The sequence below is a fragment of the Lytechinus variegatus genome, chromosome 14 (assembly GCF_018143015.1).
Source record: "Lytechinus variegatus isolate NC3 chromosome 14, Lvar_3.0, whole genome shotgun sequence".
Taxonomy (NCBI): Eukaryota; Metazoa; Echinodermata; class Echinoidea; order Temnopleuroida; family Toxopneustidae; genus Lytechinus; species Lytechinus variegatus.
This window is the reverse complement of record NC_054753.1, coordinates 14553342-14571890: the sequence shown is the minus strand read 5'-3', so window position 1 is coordinate 14571890 and position 18549 is coordinate 14553342. Positions and strand designations below refer to the sequence as shown.

Sequence of the window (18549 nt, the reverse complement as noted above, 5' to 3'; positions counted from 1 at the left end):
CAGTAATCTGAAATATCCTAAATATTTTGTTCACGCAATTTATCTAGGCCATATGAGCCTAGCTCTTTGATCTTCTTTATAAAAAATACTAAAATAACTTTAAATCTGGAGTCAGGAATTACCCTTAAAAAAGAAGAAAAAACAGCTTTTAAATAGGGGAAGATGTCAGGTAGAACATTTTTCATACATGCCTCGCCGTCCCCTACCCCATTTAAACTAGATCGGCCCCTGGATTGTCTGTAATGGAAGGGGAGGGGTCGATCGAGGTGGCCCGAGCTCACTGTCGTTGGATTTTCACCTCTCAGCCTAGAATTAATTCGTCTCAGTTTGATCCTCTGCATTTTGATTGGTCGAAAGTTTTAGAATAGCGACAGGACCGTACGCGCGCTGCATGGCAGAGCCAAATATCAGGTGACCTAGGCCGCACTCGTCCATTTCGTCATGTGATCTCTATACGGTAAACAACATCACGCGTACACGTACATAAATACGGTACTACTACAATCTAGTATCTACGTGTATATGGTTCATTATTGTACTACTGCTAGGGCCTACTACTTTTTCTCGTTTTGACCTACAATTTCCTTTCGTACGATCAAAGCAAATCGAGTGTCGTTTGGATATTTATCAACATGTCTGGAACTGGATACCAAGCATTTCACAACGAGGCAGACGCAGACACGCAACAGGTAAAGTTAGGATAACTTAGATATGGCGGTCATACACCGGGCGGTATTCGGTACCACTACCATACCAGGCAGTGCAGTAGTACCAGTCCAGACTCCAGGTACCGGTACTGGCGATAGGCCTATAGAATTTGAATTTTAACGTAAGATCACACTGTAGCCTACCCTACAGTGTAGGCTACAATACAATACAGCTATACAGGGAAGTCCAAGAAATGTGCCTGTACATATAGCCTTTATAGGACATTTCAGAGGTTTTAATGACCTGAAAAATCGTGTTAAATTACTTGGATTAGATTGAATACCCTCGTGATATATAGTAGACATCTAGGAGAAGAATAATCATGCAAAAAATCTTGACCTTGATCTTGGCTTGATATTTGAGAGAGAAAAGATGTGACGTTAAGTATGGTATGGGACGTGGAAAAAGGACGATTTTTAAATGTTTTTTTCAAGTTGAGAATTCTATAAAACTTTCATTTGACAACTTGTAACTTTAAGTGTGATAGAACAACACTCATATCCAAGACCAAGGCAAGTTTCATATCATAAGCCAAAACCCCCCGGGGGGGTGGGGGTACTTACATTGACGAGTGGATACCATGCGCGACCCCAAAAACACGTAAAAAGGATGTCTTTTTCACGATGGGGCACGTTACATACGTAACGTGATAAGGGTGTCAAAAACACAAAAGTAATGTAAAAAGGGTACATCTATTTTGCTAGGAAAATTACGTGTTTATGGGTCGAATTTGCGGGGATGATAAAACAAAATCAAATGTTTTGTAAAGGATGTCCTTTTTGCCTTAACACTTCGTGTTTAGAGTCCAATTTGCGTGAGGTGTAGAAGGTGGGGTCATACTTAACCAAATAAGGTAAAGCCGACGACCGAAGGACCCATAAAAATAAAACATTCCTGTACTTGTTTAGGGGTTCATTTCAGGGAATATTTTCCAAGAGTATCGTTTTGTTTCCAATACTTGTTAAGGGTAAGGTTTAACACGCCAATACTTGTTAAGGGGTGCATTTTCAGAATATGGAAATAAGTGTTAAGGGTGCTTTTTGAGACCCAATGGTCGCGCAGGGTATCCACTCATGAATGGAAGTGGCAACCCCCCCCCCCCCCTCCGGGCCAAACCCTCTAGACTCAACAAATTAATGACATTGTCGTTAAAAATAAATTCCAGTATTGGTAACGATCTCAAAATGACTTTTTACAGAATCTAATATCATGACCACCCAAGTGTCTGTATGAATAAAAAATATGTGCCAAAGTATTCTGGAAGAAATTGTCTAATTGCTGAGAAATAAGCAAAAAATCGCGTCGGGTCTTTATTCCAGCAATAACACTGACCAAGTGTGTTTATCTGCATTGGTGATCTTCAGTGTGAACATTTTTCAGCGTAGATTTCAAGATTTCAGGAAGTTCAGTTTATGTAACTGTACCAGATCTAGATCTTCGATGATATACTGACAATTAAGCCTGGTTTTACAGACTTTCTCATGAAATCAGTGTTTACTGCAAGTACTGGCATTTCTTTTTAAGAACGTACACAATTTTCTCCATAATTTAAATAATAAAAATAGTTTGACATAAAAGAGTTTTTTCTTTTAAAATGTTCTATTGAGAGATATTTGATATGACTGAAATTAGGAAGTTACAATTTCAGCATTTTTTTTTTCATTTTTCATGGTTTTATGAATTTCTTATGTATTTTTCTATTTTGTTTTTATTTCTTTTATATTTTTCCATTTTCTCAATTTTTTGCTTCAATTGTTTTCATTAATCAGTATTCATAACAAATCAGTCTTTAAAAGCAAAGAAAAGGTAAATAATCACTTTAGAGCACTCTTAAAATTTATTTTTCTCCATTCACTTTGTACACAGATCTCCCCTTTGATGTGGGTAATATGTTGTCCCATAAGTAACAGGGTTTTTTTAAATTAACTTTTAAATTAAACAGTTAACTAAATTTTTGCAACTTTTTGTTGTATTACATTTTCATACTTAATAAATTAGAACTTCCCAGAGATGCAACAATGCAAGTATTGTATTACGAGAAATAACTTTAAAAAACATCCTCAAAATGTTACATAGAGGACATTCCATTCTTAGACAAGACCTTATTTGCATATTTAATTAGATGACACCACTTTTTACCCCCAAAATTAAGATGTTAGGGGGTCCATTTCCCACCTATGACTAAATCTCACAAGTTTTATTTCGATTTTCTATGAGTTTTTATGATTGTCCCTTACAGCTCATTTTACCAATTATGCAAATTAGGTGCCCAAAATTAACATAAATATGCATATTATCAATTTTTTCTTAATGAAATTTTAGAATTCAACATTTTGGCTTTCTTTTTACTCACCAAAGATTACTTCTTAAATCAAAGATGAAATTTTGCCACGAGGGTGACCTTTTCTTGGACTTGCCTTACACTTCACTACCGCTATTCCTACCCAATGAACCATCTCTTGAGGTAGAGAATATGAGACATGAGACTGTTTGTACTACAGTACGGGAATAACCAACTCTTTTACCAACTTTTCTGGGGATTTATTTGAAAAAAAATTCTTACACTTGGATACCATCCCCAGAGTCCAGTCTGTGTGAAGCCAATGTAGCTCAGTGGACAACTGATTGTACACAGACTGAAGGTTTTGGTCTGGATCTTGTTGATCCATGAGTAAAATGGAAGACATAGCCTTTGGGTTGTGATGATTCTCGTCAATCTCAATTATGCAGCAAACTAATTTCATGAGAAGTAGATCTACTGAAAATCAAAGTCAGTTGTCACCATACCATATAGATCTACATAGGCCTATACATGTAATGTTTGATGAAATCTTAAACCTAACTCTATGAAATCTTGAAATATAAGCTGAAAATTATTACACTGAAGACTATCACCTGAGTGATAAAGCACTTGTGGGGGGCATTGTATTTTTTCATTTGCTTCGAAAAAAGACCAAAACCTGACTTGATAGGATTTTATTTATTTGCCATTCATTCTTTGTTCACTTCTCAGCAATGACACATTCTATCAGAGTCATTGTATTTCAGACTTCATACATACAAACACTTCTGTGTTCATTTCATTGGATTCTGTTACCTCACATTATGATCGTTACCAAAACTGTCATTTGTCTTACGTTTTACCTTTTTGACGGGCCATATTGTTTGTGCACATGTCAATGGTGGATCCATTTAGATTTCGGTCCCTAATCCTGTGCCGCTGCTGCCAGCCAAACTAATGTTTCATAACACCTCTCTGCCTATCAATCTCTGATGTGAGATTATTAGTATGGATCAAGGTCCTACAGCAGGTTACAGCCAATGAACACTATCTGATGTCCACTGACACAGGAAGGAACTACACTGTATATTATTTTCAAAACTGATATTTTTTCCTTGATTTTTGATATTTTATGAATGCTCTGCATAATGCCTTAGGAATTTGAGTCACATAGCCCCCAATTTATGAAAGTGATGTTTCAAAAGGAAGCAACTCTATGCATTTCCACCTGAAACATTAATATATTTTCCTCATTTACGAAGAAACTCGTTCCACAGAGTTGCTTCCTTTTGTCAGTGGACAACAGGGGCCCGTTGCAGAAAGAGTTGCAATCAATCGCAACTCTAAAAAATCATGCGCAACTTGATTTTCAACCAATCAACAGCGCGCATTTTGGACTTACAATTGATTTTTTGACTTGCGTTTAAACGCAACTCTTTCTGCAACGGACCCCAGGACAATATTCCAAGAATGGCTGGTTTTCATAAGTTTGCCTGAGGAAATGAACATTTTTACAGAGAACTGTAGTCATGCAGCAATTCTTAATTTTTTCTTTCCTTAATTTCAGACTGGTGGCAGGAATGTACAGGTCACAGGCTCTGTACCTCCAGTCGCCTTCTCCGGGCAACAGGTGCCCCCACCCTATCAAGGTCAGTTCCAGTCTCAAGTACCTGTCGTAGGAGAGGCGGTCCACCAGCAACCTGGTGTTCCACTCCAGGGCAAGGCAGAGATGATGCCCGTGCCTGTGGGAATACCTGGGTGCCCCCGTGGACTGGAATACCTTGCTACACTGGACCAGCTCCTTGTTCACCAACAGATTGAGCTTGCTGAAGGTAAATTCATGCAGAGGGGCATGCAAAGGTTTCAGAACATTTAAATCTTTTAAAAAACATTTTAAGCTTTTGACAACATTTGTTTAAGTGTTTTCTGGGAAGGAAGGGAGCAGGGGGATGTTTTCATCTTTTTTAAAGAAGGCTACAGGATAATAGGTCTTGATGTGTAAATTTAATGATTCTCTCACAGGTCATTTGCTGCGCTTGTGGAATAGATTTCGAACGATTCTATTAGGATTATTGCATTTCATATGATTCACTTTGTATTACTTTCAAATTAATACATGTATCTTATTATTCATTTTGCTCCACATGGACAAAGAGAGAATGTGTAAAGGGCAAATTAAGTGTACTCAAGTAGAAGTATTTAGGTGCAGTTGGGATTAAGCAAGGTTGTGTGAATTTGCTGAAAACATACATGATTTTACCTTTCTCCTTGATTACAGTTTTTCTCAATGTGGAGTTCGAGAACAAGTACGTCATTAAGAACAGTCTTGGTCAGCAAGTTTACTTCGCTGCTGAAGGTAACAATCCACAACTATATTTCAAATCAGGGTCCCATTTCATAAAGACTTGTTATGATAACAAATGCTTAATTTCTATAACAAATTTACTATCATCCAATCAGATTGATGGATTTCAGTAGCTTATAACTGTTATTTTAAGTTTGTTATTGTAACAAGTTTTATGAAACGGGACCCAGGGCTGCACACTATTTGCAATGAAGGGTTTGTCTACTAGGAGATGGTTCAATTCTCAGATTAGCTAATACCATCATTTGTAGACCTACTTGTTCTATTAGTCTGGTCTACATTTAGGGCTCTTCGGTCCAATGGCCACCTGGTCTCACTGTGTCTATTCCTTGAAATAGAGGATGTGTAATAGCTTCTTCAAAAAGAATTAACTGACTTGTGCTTTATCTATAGGGACGGTAAATTTCCAATCCGTCTATTACCAACTCGCCCACTATCATACATTTGGTCCAATCATCACTTCATCTAATCACCAGTTTTTGTAGGACCACATCGCCTCTTAAACAGTTGTTCTAATATCCATTTTATTTTCTTTCATTTTGCCCAAATAACACTTTGTCCAATTAGACCAAAAGGATGGACTAAATGTGTATTGGACCAAATGGTTATTAAATGAAATGGTGAGTTGATGAAATGGTAATTAGACCATGTGGATGCATGTAGTGGACGAATGATAGTAGACAAGTTGGTATTTGGATGAATTGGTATTAGACCAAATGTTCAATTGAAAATAATCCCTAGGGACTTCTAATAGTAAAATAAAATATTATAATGAAGAATAAGAATGATTATGTTATGAATTGGAATATTTATTATTCATTTTCTTCCTTTTCATAACCCAGAATCTGAGTGTTGTGAGCGGGTTTGGTGTGGACATAACAGAGGATTCTTATTCCACATCACAGACAACATGGGGCAGGTAAGACCAAAATCGACCATTCCGGAACACCGGAATACAGGACCCCTATCCTCATTCCGGAGTTCCAACAAAGTTGGATAACATTGGCATAGTTCATAGTGATAAATTCTGTCTGAGAGTATAATTGTTTGGTATTTTGATAAATTTCTCACACTTTTGACAATAAATTGTTATGCTTGTTTTGATATTTGTATGACATGTTTCATCTACATGTAATGTTGATGAAATCAATCAATTCGCAGGGAGTACAATTCCATTCCAGATGGCCCGTCATTTGTTTCATGTGAATATGCGATTTGTGCCCATGAAACCCCAAATTGGTCACCATTTCAGCTAGGTTGAACCCCCTCCCCCCCCCCTCCTTACCCCTGGATGATACAGTACATCAGCCCCAATGCATCAGAAGGATGTGTGTATTTATTGTCTTATTCCTTTTAATGTTATGTACATGTTTTATAATGCACATCATATATGTAATGTATATCCTTGTTTTTATACATGTATCATGAAGGAAGTGATATAATTATTCCAATTGAAAGGGACAGAAATATGATTTTAGAAAGAACACTCTCACTATACTTGCGTCCCACAAAATAGAAATCCCATTTTTAAGAGATAGATCTCACAATTATTAAATATGTTATAACTATAAATTTGATACTCATCTCAAGAGTGGAATCTCATCTCTCATTTGAAATCAACAGCTTAGTAAATTGTTTAAGCAGGGAAGATTACAAACAATGAATATTGAGGCATGCCAGAAACAATTTGCGCAGAAACTTGGGTATGAATCTGAATCCACTCTCGTTTCAGGGATCAGTGAGAGAAGCATTTAGAATACAAAAGAAATGCTGATAGGCCAATCGTCGAATATGCACGGTTGTTCACAAACCAATCTTGTCAAATATTTCTGCACAACCTGGTTTTGACATTAAAATTTAAAACTTGTCTTGCTCATTAATGCGAATGCGTGAAGTGTTCGTCTCATATAAGGTACCAAAATAAAGAGGAATAATTGAATTATATGATAATGTAAATGAAATATCATAATTAATTTGCCCTTGAATTAAAAAGACATGGGAATTCTGGTTTCCTTTTTTTCTGGGGCGCACTGTAAAACCTCAAATATCTTCTTGTTTTGGTAGGAGGTGCTCCGAGTTGTCCGTGAGTTTAAGTGCTGTGCCGGATGCTGCTGGTGTGCAAACAACGATCACTGCTCTTTGTTTGTTGCTGTTGAGAGTCCTCCAGGCAATGTGATCGGTTACGTCCGCCAAACGTAAGTTTTATATGGGGAAGTTCACCCTGACATAAAAATTTGGTCTGAATATAGGAAAAAGCGATGTGTTGATGAAGATTTGGCAAAATCAATCAAAGATTTGACAGAGTATTTTATTTTCATTGTTTCGATTGTGTGATGTCGCATGCTAACTCCCTACATGTATATGTCATGATACAGCAAATTCTACGAATTGCCCTTTATTCAGAAAATGATTTTATTTGTGCCTTTATTTTATCATCAAACACATCAGTTCATATCCACTTATATAGGACAAATATTTTCAGTGTTCAGTAGCAATTAAAAGTAATGGAATCTGTGTTATGTGATAATTTTAGGGCAGTTGCTCGTATATAATTTTAGAATCGAAACATTTGAAAATTAATCACTCTCTTTTCTTGCCAATATTTCATCTGTTTTTATTTAGAAAAAAATATTGTCAGGTTAAAGTTCTCATGGCCCAGTTTCCTCTGGTCACGAGTCTGATGAGAAAATGTTGATAAAGATACATGTACATATAATTAGTGAATGCTTGTGGACTTTGGAATATTGGATATGATAGGAAGTTGACTTAATTATGCTAGTACTTAAATGTATACGCCAACATGTACATGATTTCTATGCAGAATCACATGTATGTGACTACGTACAAAGGTTAAGCCTTTTGGCGTCGTATTGACAGAGCATTTGATAAACTCCTTTGTATTATTTTTATATTCACTCTAGCATGATTTCTATACATGTATAGCTTGACAAAAAAAAATGCCCCCACTTCTCATCATAACTGTGTATTACCTTTGAATAATTATATTAGTTGACTGCTGACAATGAATTATATTCAAGAAAGGAAAACATCTTGTGACGATTAGGCCTATGTCATTTGGAAAAGCAGTTTTTCAAAATATGGGAAGAAGTCTAAATTAAAGTTCTGAGATTCAAGAAAAAAAACTTGCTAATTTCTGTGCATAGATATTGTCTTGGTTTTCCTCTAGTAAGTCATTGGACCAAACATGATTTGTTTTCAAAAATTCAATTTCAACTCATAATCTCATCCACATGACCTGCTGTATTTCCATTGTGACAAGTTATTACCCAGATCAAGTATGTGCATTTTTAGGTAATATCGACCTCACTTTATGTACTCACAGCAAGCCTACTCAGATCTCAATGCAGTGCACCTGTATTTTGCTCATTCCTTTTTTCTATAGGCAAAGTAAGATCAGCCCTCACTTTGACATCCTTACATCTGAACAAGATTGTGTACTGAAGATCCGTGGTCACTGGTGTCGATGTCAAGCTGTTTGCTGTACCGATGATATTGACTTCAAGGTTTGCTCAACTTACAGATTAATAATAATGATTAACATTATTTGTAAAGCGCTTATCACAAAACATGTCTCTCAAGCGCTTAGGAAAAAAATAGAAAGAGAGAAGGAATTTCAGAAAAAAAAAGCCACTAAAGTATTCACAGTAGACTGTAGCCAGTTGAGGGGCTTTACATGCGAAGGGAAAGGCTGTTTATCAAAAATGTAGGTTTTTATCATGGATTTGAATTTGTCTGTTGAATCTGCTTGTTTTATACTTTGTGGTTCCAGAGATGATGGGATGTGGAATAAAATGAAAGATTGTGAAACATAAGACGGGGTACTGGTGGCAGGAACTATTAAGAGTGATTTGTTTCTTGAGAGCAAGTTGCGGGAGGGTGAATATTCTGATCAACTCCAGATAGACTGGAGCGAATTTCTTCAGACACCATATGACACTCTGTGTTGGGAGTGGAATTAAACCCCACCGTACGGATCATCCAAGTCAACCCAACCCAACTCACCCCAACCATCCAAAGGTCTGCTCAATTTGTTTTTACACACTTGATATAAAATATAGAATTTTCATTTATTTAAATGCAGGATATTAGACTACTGTTGATTGAATGCCTTTCTCACAGCATAGGTACCGTCGCTGGCGATGGAACCTCAGGCTTTCAATTGTCCTCTCATCAGGGGCCTTAGACGATTGTGACATATCACCTTTCCCATTTTTGCACTATTTTGAACTATTTCATGACCATCGGCTTACCTTTTCTGTTTACCCATGTTCCCATATCCACTGAGAGAGGGCGCTATGAGATTATGATGTCATTCTTCTCGACTGGTCCTCAATTGCCTGCTGACATATTATTTCCTATATTCATTTGCAATTAAGGGTCTTCATGGAATTTGTAAGTGTGAACAGCTCAGTGCAGATATGTTTATCAACCCCCGCCATCCTGAAACACTTTCTTTCCATCATCTGCCCTCCAGAACTGTGTTTTTTTTCGTTTCACCCTCTAGGCACCTTCCAGGACTTTTGGACAGGTCTTCTTTAATTGTAAGAGATAACGCTGTTTCAACTTCCCACTTTTCATTTCTTTCTTCTTGTCCAATTCATAGATACCTTGGCTTCATTTTCTTTCCATTTTATTTGATTTCTTTTTCACCACCTCATTATTTTAGGTATGATTTCAACAATGACATTTCTTGAAGAATTATTTTTGTCTGGTGCAATATGCAGTGCAGGTATCCCTTCCCCCTCTTTTCTCCTCTTTTTAGTTGGACCGTACCTCCAGAACATAGCAAAGTAATTATTATGTTTACACTTTTCCTGAATTTTGATATGCTTGCCATATAACCCACATTAGTACGTATTTTGCAAATTTCATTCTATGAAGTGCATCCAACAATTGTGTTTCCTGTTTTGTTATAAGATTCTATTTTCTGTCAGTAAGCATTTAGTATATAATAAAATCTTATTCTTTATTCAATTAATATTTTAGAATACTGCTTCATAGTAGCATATGCTGTATGATCTGTTACATGTATGTCCAATTAGTATAGTTAATTTTTCTTGTAATCTTTCTTTAGCGAACTTGGGGGCATATAAAAATCTAAGAATCTAAATGTCATTACTTTTTTTTTGTTTTTACTTCACAGTTCATAATTTCTTTCTTTTTCTTCATCAAAGGAAGCGAGTTTCCTGTAATTTTACCATGTGTTTTCTCTCTGAATTGTTATGTGTTAGGTGCTGGCGAGTGTACATGTCATTAATAGCAATGTGGAGGCATGCTTTTGCTGTTGTCTAGGGCATTCATTGTTGCTTTTCGGAATGTGCAATACTCTCTCAAAGATTTTTCCATGAGGGCTCACATGCCTCTGGGCAATAGTACTGAATTTTACTTTTACGAGCTCTTCTCCATGGAAAAACCATTTTCTTACTCTTTTTTTTCTCTTTTCTTTCATTTCTCCTAATCCATATTTAATTATTCAATTTCAAATTGTATTTTTGTATTTACAATGTACAATTTTTGTATGTTTTATGGCCAAATTAAATAAGAAATAAGTAACCTTATGCATATGATGGTTCATAGATGTCTATTGATTTGATGTGTATTCTGTTTCTCTTGCAGATCTTTACTAATGATCTCCAGACCGAAGTAGGAAAGGTTTCCAAGCAGTGGGGCGGGTGGGTCAGGGAGTCCTTCACCAAGGCTGACAACTTCGGTGTTCAGTGTAAGTTACAAATGGTTTTCCATATGCTCGTATTCTAACACCAATGCATAAAAGAGAGGTGTTGAGATAAGGTGTCAAGAAATACAATCACAAGTGTCCTGTGCCAGAAGAGGATGCTGAGCAGTCAATCATAACTTTGGTGTCCAGTGTTAGGTTAAAATTGTTTCCATTTGCTCATATTCTAACTAGTGCTGAATCCTAAAGGTTCTTTTTATTACCACTTCCTGCCTATTATATTGGTATTCCCTTATCCATATATTAATATATCTAGAATTAATATCTTAGAATAAAAGCAAATTCAATATCTAGTCATGATTATGTCATAGCAATCGTATGATTGGCTATGATTTGAAACTAATTTGGTCTTTACTCCAAAAATAAAGGCTTGCAATCATCCATATCAGGTATAAATTTGAACCAAATAAAAAGATACTTCTCATTCACATTTTCAGAAAATGAGCAAAATGCAATTTGTTCCGAAATGGTATTGTCGACCACTCACCAGTTGTAAGGTTTGCTATGGCCTTGATATAACTATCCTAATTGCTTTTTTGAGCAGTATCAGGTGGTCAATATTTCAAGATGTATTGAAGATGTCCAAGTAAAAAAAAATCCTTAGAAAATATTAGTACTTCCTCACTATGATAGGATAGACCATAGACCATTATCAAACCTTCACAAAGTTACATGTATTTGATACATTTTGAATGCTCAAAATACATCTCCTTTTTTTCCTTTTTCAGTTCCACAAGACTTGGATGTGAAAGTAAAGGCCACACTGCTTGCTAGTACATTCCTGATTGTAAGTACATGACGTATTTTCAATCTGCCCATTTTATTATTTTTTTTTTTTGGGGGGGGTATTCAAAGAATCAAAGCCAATGCAACTATTTCTCAAGTATTTAGATTGTTTTCAAAGCTTGCAGTTGACTTAGATATACAGTAGATAATTACATCTGAGCCAAGGAGTAAAGTTTTTGCGTTTATTCTCTATTCAGAAGTAGTTGTATCATTAATGTTTTTTTTTTTTTTTGGGGGGGGGTAATTTTTAGAAAATATTTCCCCAAAAGGAATATAGGCATGTAATGCAAGTTCCTTAACCTTTGTGACTTTTGACCTCATCATACAGATATACAGTGCGTCCCACAAAAAAAGAAACCGAGATTTATCAATGATTTATCATAACCTAATCACAAATGAAATAGACAAATGACCTACCATTTTAAAGCTTAGAATCTCCTCTTTCATCTGAAATTACTAAGATTATTTCTCATTCACGCATGAGTGAGCAAAAACAATTTGAAAAGGGGATTCCAAAAAGTCTGGGTTTTAAAGAGAAAAACACGTTTTTAAAAAGTTCAATATCTGCTCTTTAATTTGATACCTCAATTACAGAAAATGGTCAAGGATTAACAAATTTCTGGTTATTTGAAATAAGGCTTGAATTTCAATAATTTCATAAAATGAAGAGGTTTTACAGGCTAGCGTTCGAACTCACTCGAAGCTCCGTTTGGTTGACGATCAGCCATGCATTAACTCTTTTGTTGTTACCGTGCGACAGCTTCTGTGGGAAACTGGTGAAAACCATTTATTTAATGAAATTATAGAAATACAAGCATTGTTTCAAGGAATCATAACTTTTTTACTTCTTGACCATTTTTTGTGATTAAGGTATCAAATAAAAGAGCAGATATTGAACTTTTTAGTCATGTGACTTTTTTAAAAATTTAGATACCCCCCACCAAATGTGTTTTTGCATCCTTTCTTTGAATTGTATGTGCTCACTCATGCGTGAATGATGATGATAATCTAAGTAGCACCAGATGAAAGAGGAGATTCTAAACTTTATGTTGGTAGGTCATTTGTCTATTTTATTTATGATTAAGTTATGATAAATCATCACTAAATCTCTTTATTTTTTCTGGGACTCACTGTATAACCACTGATTTAAAAAAAAGATAAAGGAAATAGATCAATGACAATAATAATAATATGCAATATATATGTAGTGCTTAATACAAATGTCTCTAAGCACTGCACACTGCGGCTTTGGCACAGCTACCCCGATCGGAAGCTCAAGTATTCAAGGAATTCCTTCCTACCGGGTACCCATTTACTACACCTGGATGGAGAGTGGCATGTGCAGATAAACGCCTTGCCAAAGGATGTGAGTGCTAAGGTGGGATTTGAACCCCAGACCTTGTGGTTCAAAGTCCGGAGACTTATCCACTGAGCCACAGTACCTCTACAATGATATCCATAATAGGACACCCAAAACTTGCTGTTTGTCCGGCAAAATAAAAAAAACAATAAAAAAGTTCTCTGTGACAAGAAATGACAGTGACATTAATTTCTGCCAATTTTTTTCAGCCCCCCCCCCCATTGAAAAAAAATCAAGTTCTCTGTGATAAGAAATGACAATGACATTAATTTCTGCCATTTTCATATTTTCAGCCACCCCCACTTAAAAAAGGCATCATAGATTCAAGAAGTGGGGGCCTTGCCCCTTCTCCCCCAGAGTCCTGGTGGCCACCACTGAAATTGAAAGCAAATTGTTAGTGCACCAATCCTTTGGTATATGTAGAGCTGAATAAAGCAAATATATCACTTCTTTTCTAACTGGGTACTGGCAGGAAGTAATTCCTCAAAAAGCTGTGCACACCAGAATCAGTAGACTAGCTTAGCCAGGGTAGTATAGGAGCACCTTTGAGCACCCAGCAAGGTGGATACATGCGCTATACAAATACTATTTGATTATCATTATTATAACTGTACATGTACATGTAACTCTCACAGCATTTACTTTTGTCTCTACTTTATTTTTCAGGACTTCATGTATTTTGAACACCGGAAGAAGAACAAGCAATATTAAGATCTCTTTGATGCAGCTGTATCTGGTCAACATTTTCTGAAAGCCATGGTTTAGTTAAACATGGGTTTAATAACTTAGACCATAGTTTATATCAACTTACTCACCATTTAAAACTCATTCTTATCCCGCTGCAAAAAGTTTTCAAAAATTATTTGAGTCTTAAAATGGGAAGAATATGAAAGTACAAAAATGATGTGAATTTTAATGAATTAATTGGTACATGATAATTTCCATGAATATGGAGGAAGTATTTATGCCAAGCCGTGAGGCAAAGTTATCGTTAGAGGAGATATACCCCAGTTTCAAATAATGAAAACCTAAATCACTTCGGGCCAGCTATTTAAGTATCTATTGGGTTTGACATCTATCGGTCCAATTAGAACTATACCAGAGTAACAGCACTGCCGGCTACACGCAAATTGTGCTCTCCTCACCAAGGCATGCCATCATCTTTATTCTCTTTAATAGTTTCCTTATTTCCGGGTGGATTTTCTTTGTTCGAAATTGGAAAGAAATTTACATTGGATTTCTAATACAATATGCCATTGAAAACTTGATTGAATACCCAATACGATAATTTCATTCCGAAGGGCTTGCTACGGGCAGAGCTGCTCTTACGTAATATCACAGGTGTTGTAATCGTTTAGCCAATGGCTCAACGCTCAGACTTGCCTGCGGAGGTGAACAAGTTACATAAGAGGGATAACCAAGGTTGATAGTGCCAGAAATGAAACATCTTGGATCCTCTAACAAGGTTTTTCTGAACAGGGGTATAAAACCGCAGTTCAAAATCTGAGAAGAGGTCGTCCTCTAATGAGGGTTTGACGTTATGGCATTCCATAGAACTGTTGTTTAAAAATTCAAGTTTAGAATGTAGTTAAACCTAGGTTTGATTATCAGAATATCACCTCGTGTCTTTGACTCTTTTTTTCTCTCTCTGATTTTACAGTGAGAAAGCTGAAAATAAAAATTTTGTTGACAGTTCTGTGCCCCATAGGCCTGAATTTACAAATGTGGTTTTGAAAACCCACGGTTGAGTCCATGGTTTATACAGATTTCCTGTATAAATTACGCTTATTTGAGCGCGTATCGGGTGCGTGTGTAAACAATGTCCAATGCTGATGTTCGCTTTTGTCACAGTGTGCCAAATTGACGCATGTTGCCTTGGTTATCCATGCATTTTTATTCAGGAGTCCACTGTTTTGAATAACAAGTCCACTCTTCAAACAGTGGACTCAGTAATAAAATAGCGTATCTAACCATGGTAACAGGCGTCAATTTGGCACACTGTGACAAAAGCGCGCATCAGCATTGGACTTTTTTTATACACACGCCCGATATGTGCTAAATTAATCGTAATTTATACAGGAAATTTGCATAAAACCATGGATTCAACCATGGGTTTTTAAAACCACCTTTGTGAATTTGGGCCATAAAGTCTGAAGTCTTGATAAAACTTCAAACGTGTTCATCATATTGCACTGTCATTTCAACATTCCCATCTTACTAAATTGTAGTTTTTGTTATTTTTCATAGATTGATTTTTCATGAAAATTTTATTTTGTCCTTTAATATGATGTAATAGCCACCCTCTCACACTAACTACAGAATTTATCTGAATAAGGTCTGACAAAAAGTTTTATTTACTGTCACATTTCACAGATTGATTATTCATAAAAATCGAAATTGTTTGTTGATCTGATCTTTAAAAATGCCTTCTCTTGCGAATCACATAGTTTATCTACAGAGAGGTCTATACTAAAGTGTCGTTACTGTAACATAATTTTTTACCAATTGATTCTTCATCAAAAGTTCATTTTGTCTTTTTTTTTCGTGCCTTCACTTGCTGATTATATGATTTATCAACACAGATACCCTTCAATGCCTTTAACCCTAATTCTCCCGGGGGGGGGGGGGGGGCCATAATGGCCCCCTCGACAATTTTCGCAATATATCTGCCGCGCAAAATTTTTTGACCTCGCCGCTCACTGACTTTTTACTTTCAAGTCACGTGCAAATTTGAGACCAAATCTGTGACTCCCGGGTACGCGGTTGCGACGTTACGCAACATTATGTAAGTGCATGTCAGACCCAAAATTGCTCAAAAACGTGATTTCATGTACAAATCCAATGCAAATTGTGTATTTAGCCAAAATTCATAAATGTATCATTATTTTTACTTTTACTGATCAAACTTAATTAGTTTTGCCTTGTTTATGATCAAAATTAAGTCTGGAACGATTTCCATCGAAAAAAACAATAAAAAACAAAGAAATACATAAGAAATTTAAGAAACAATAAAATACTTAAGAAATCAGTCTTGGTACCAAATTTTTTTTCATTCAAAATTGTTAGGAATGCTATAAAGAATATTTTCACAGAAAATAGCATTCTAGGAGCTTTATTTAGTGAATCAGAGCTAAAAGTATGATTTCATAAATAAATTAGCATACTTAATTCATATAAAATAAAAATATATAAATTCAGTGAAATTTACCTATGCAACTGCGCAGATTACGTCATTTTCTACCATCATGCAAATTTTCTTTGTGGTCGCGCAATCCGCGGCTGAGATCTTAAGGGGGGCCATAATTGCCCCCCCCCCCCCATAATGACAAAAATCAAATTACCTCGGGAGATTTAGGGTTAAACTAGTAGAAAACAGACAAAATGAATCGTAACTCTTTATAAGATGGTCCTGTCTTACAAAGAGATACAATTCATTTTGTCTGTTTTGTTTGCTAATTATATGATTTATCAACACAGAGACCCTTCAGATACTTGTAACTATAAAGAGTTGCGATTGATCCGATCAAACTCAACTATGGAAAGCCAGCAACGTCAACATCTATAACGCATGTTTGTTTAAAATATTTTCAGAAATGTCATACATTCATAGTTTTCTTTAAAATTCAGTATGCTTCACATTGTTTACAAAGAACATTGTGCAAATTTCCTGAAGAAAGAATTATGACATTTATTTCCATAAACTTGAGGTTGATTTGATCAATCGTTAGTCTTTGTAAGACAGGGCCCAGAATTTTATATAGGAATATACAGGGGCCGCGGAACGGTTTTCAAAGTGGGGGGGGGGGGGGGCGCTGACCATGCAAAAAATCACAATCCTATGTTCATTTTTGTCTCACCTGCGAAGCAAAGTGAGACTATAGGCGCCGCTTTTCCGGTGGCGGCGACGGTGGCGGCGGCGTCGGCGTCAACATCAAATCTTAACCTGAGGTTAAGTTTTTGAAATGACGTCATAACTCAGAAAGTATATGGACCTGGATAATAAAACTTGGCCATAAGATTAATCAAGTATTACTGAACATCCTGTTAGAGTTTCATGTCACATGACCAAGGTCAAAGGTCATTTATGGTCAATGAACTTAGACCATGTTGGAGGAATCGACATCAAAATCTTAACCTGAGGTTAAGTTTTTGAAATGTCATCATAACTTAGAAAATATATGGACCTAGTTCATGAAACTTGGACATAAGGTTAATCAAGTATCACTGAACATCCTACATGAGGTTCACGTCACATGACCAAGGTCAAAGGTCATTTAGGGTCAATGAACTTTGGCCGAATTGGGGATATCTGTTGATTTCCCATCATAACTTTGAAAGTTTATGGATCTGATTCATGAAACTTGGACATAATAGTAATCAAGCATCACTGAAAATTTTGTGCAAGTTTGAGGTCTCATGATGAAGGTCAAAGGTCATTTAGGGTCAATGAACTTTGGCCGAATCGGGGTATCTGTTGAATTACCATCATAACTTTGAAAGTTTATTGGTCTAGTTCATTAAACTTGGACATTAGAGTAATCAAGTATCACTGAACATCCTGTGCACGTTTCAGGTCACATGACCAAGGTCAAAGGTCAATGAACTTTGGCCGAATTGGGTGTATCTGTTGAATTACCATCATAACTTTGAAAGTTTATGGATCTGATTCATGAAACTTGTACATAAGAGTAATCAAGTATCACTGAACATCCTGTTCGAGTTTCAGGTCACATGATCAAGGTCAAAGATCATGTAAGGTCAATGAACTTTGGCCATGTTGGGGTTTTTTGTTGACTAACCATCATATCTCTGTAAGTTTATTGGTCTAGTTCATAAAAAGTGGACATAAGAGTAACCATGTATCACTGAACATCTTGTGCGAGTTAGAGTAGTATTCAAAGTCAGCACTGCTGCTATATTGAACCGCGTGTTGCAGGTGAGACGGCCAGAGGCATTCCACTTGTTACATTTTTGTACATGGTTTTGGAAAAAAGTGCCCCCCCCCCCCCCCGCTTCCGCATCCCCTGATATAAACTTATTTATGCTTCATTGATTTCATTTATATACTTAATAGTATTTGACCAAGATGTTCACAATTTCTGAACTCTGTCAAATACATGTACATTTGTAATCTGAATCTGGATGTTGCTATTTCTCTTTGAAATCGTCATTTGGACACTTACTTTACAATTTCATTAATGGGATATTGCAAACTACACTGTACTGACATATATGTCCTGAGATTTCAGCCCTTTCCATGCTTGAGTAGGAGTTTCATATAAACAAGACAATAG

General features: G+C 36.2%; 1 protein-coding gene across 1 annotated transcript; it reads left to right on the top strand.

Annotated features, from left to right (window-relative positions):
• Nucleotides 1-510: 510 nt before the first annotated feature.
• LOC121427784 (phospholipid scramblase 1-like) lies at nt 511-16102 on the top strand. The gene is made up of 9 exons (XM_041624344.1): nt 511-689; nt 4557-4821; nt 5268-5345; nt 6197-6273; nt 7419-7549; nt 8758-8878; nt 10992-11094; nt 11838-11896; nt 13922-16102. The coding sequence occupies exons 1-9, from the start codon at nt 633-635 to the stop codon at nt 13964-13966; spliced, it is 936 nt and encodes a 311-aa protein (XP_041480278.1). The 5' UTR covers nt 511-632; the 3' UTR covers nt 13967-16102.
• The last annotated feature ends 2447 nt before the right edge of the window (nt 16103-18549 follow it).

Excerpts from the sequence above, each read along its gene's own strand:
- LOC121427784 (XM_041624344.1), top strand. The coding sequence starts at position 633 with ATGTCTGGAACTGGATACCAAGCATTTCACAACGAGGCAGACGCAGAC. Across the intron at positions 5,346-6,196 it reads AGTTTACTTCGCTGCTGAAG|AATCTGAGTGTTGTGAGCGG; the intron begins GTAACAATCCAC and ends TTCATAACCCAG. Across the intron at positions 6,274-7,418 it reads TCACAGACAACATGGGGCAG|GAGGTGCTCCGAGTTGTCCG; the intron begins GTAAGACCAAAA and ends TTGTTTTGGTAG.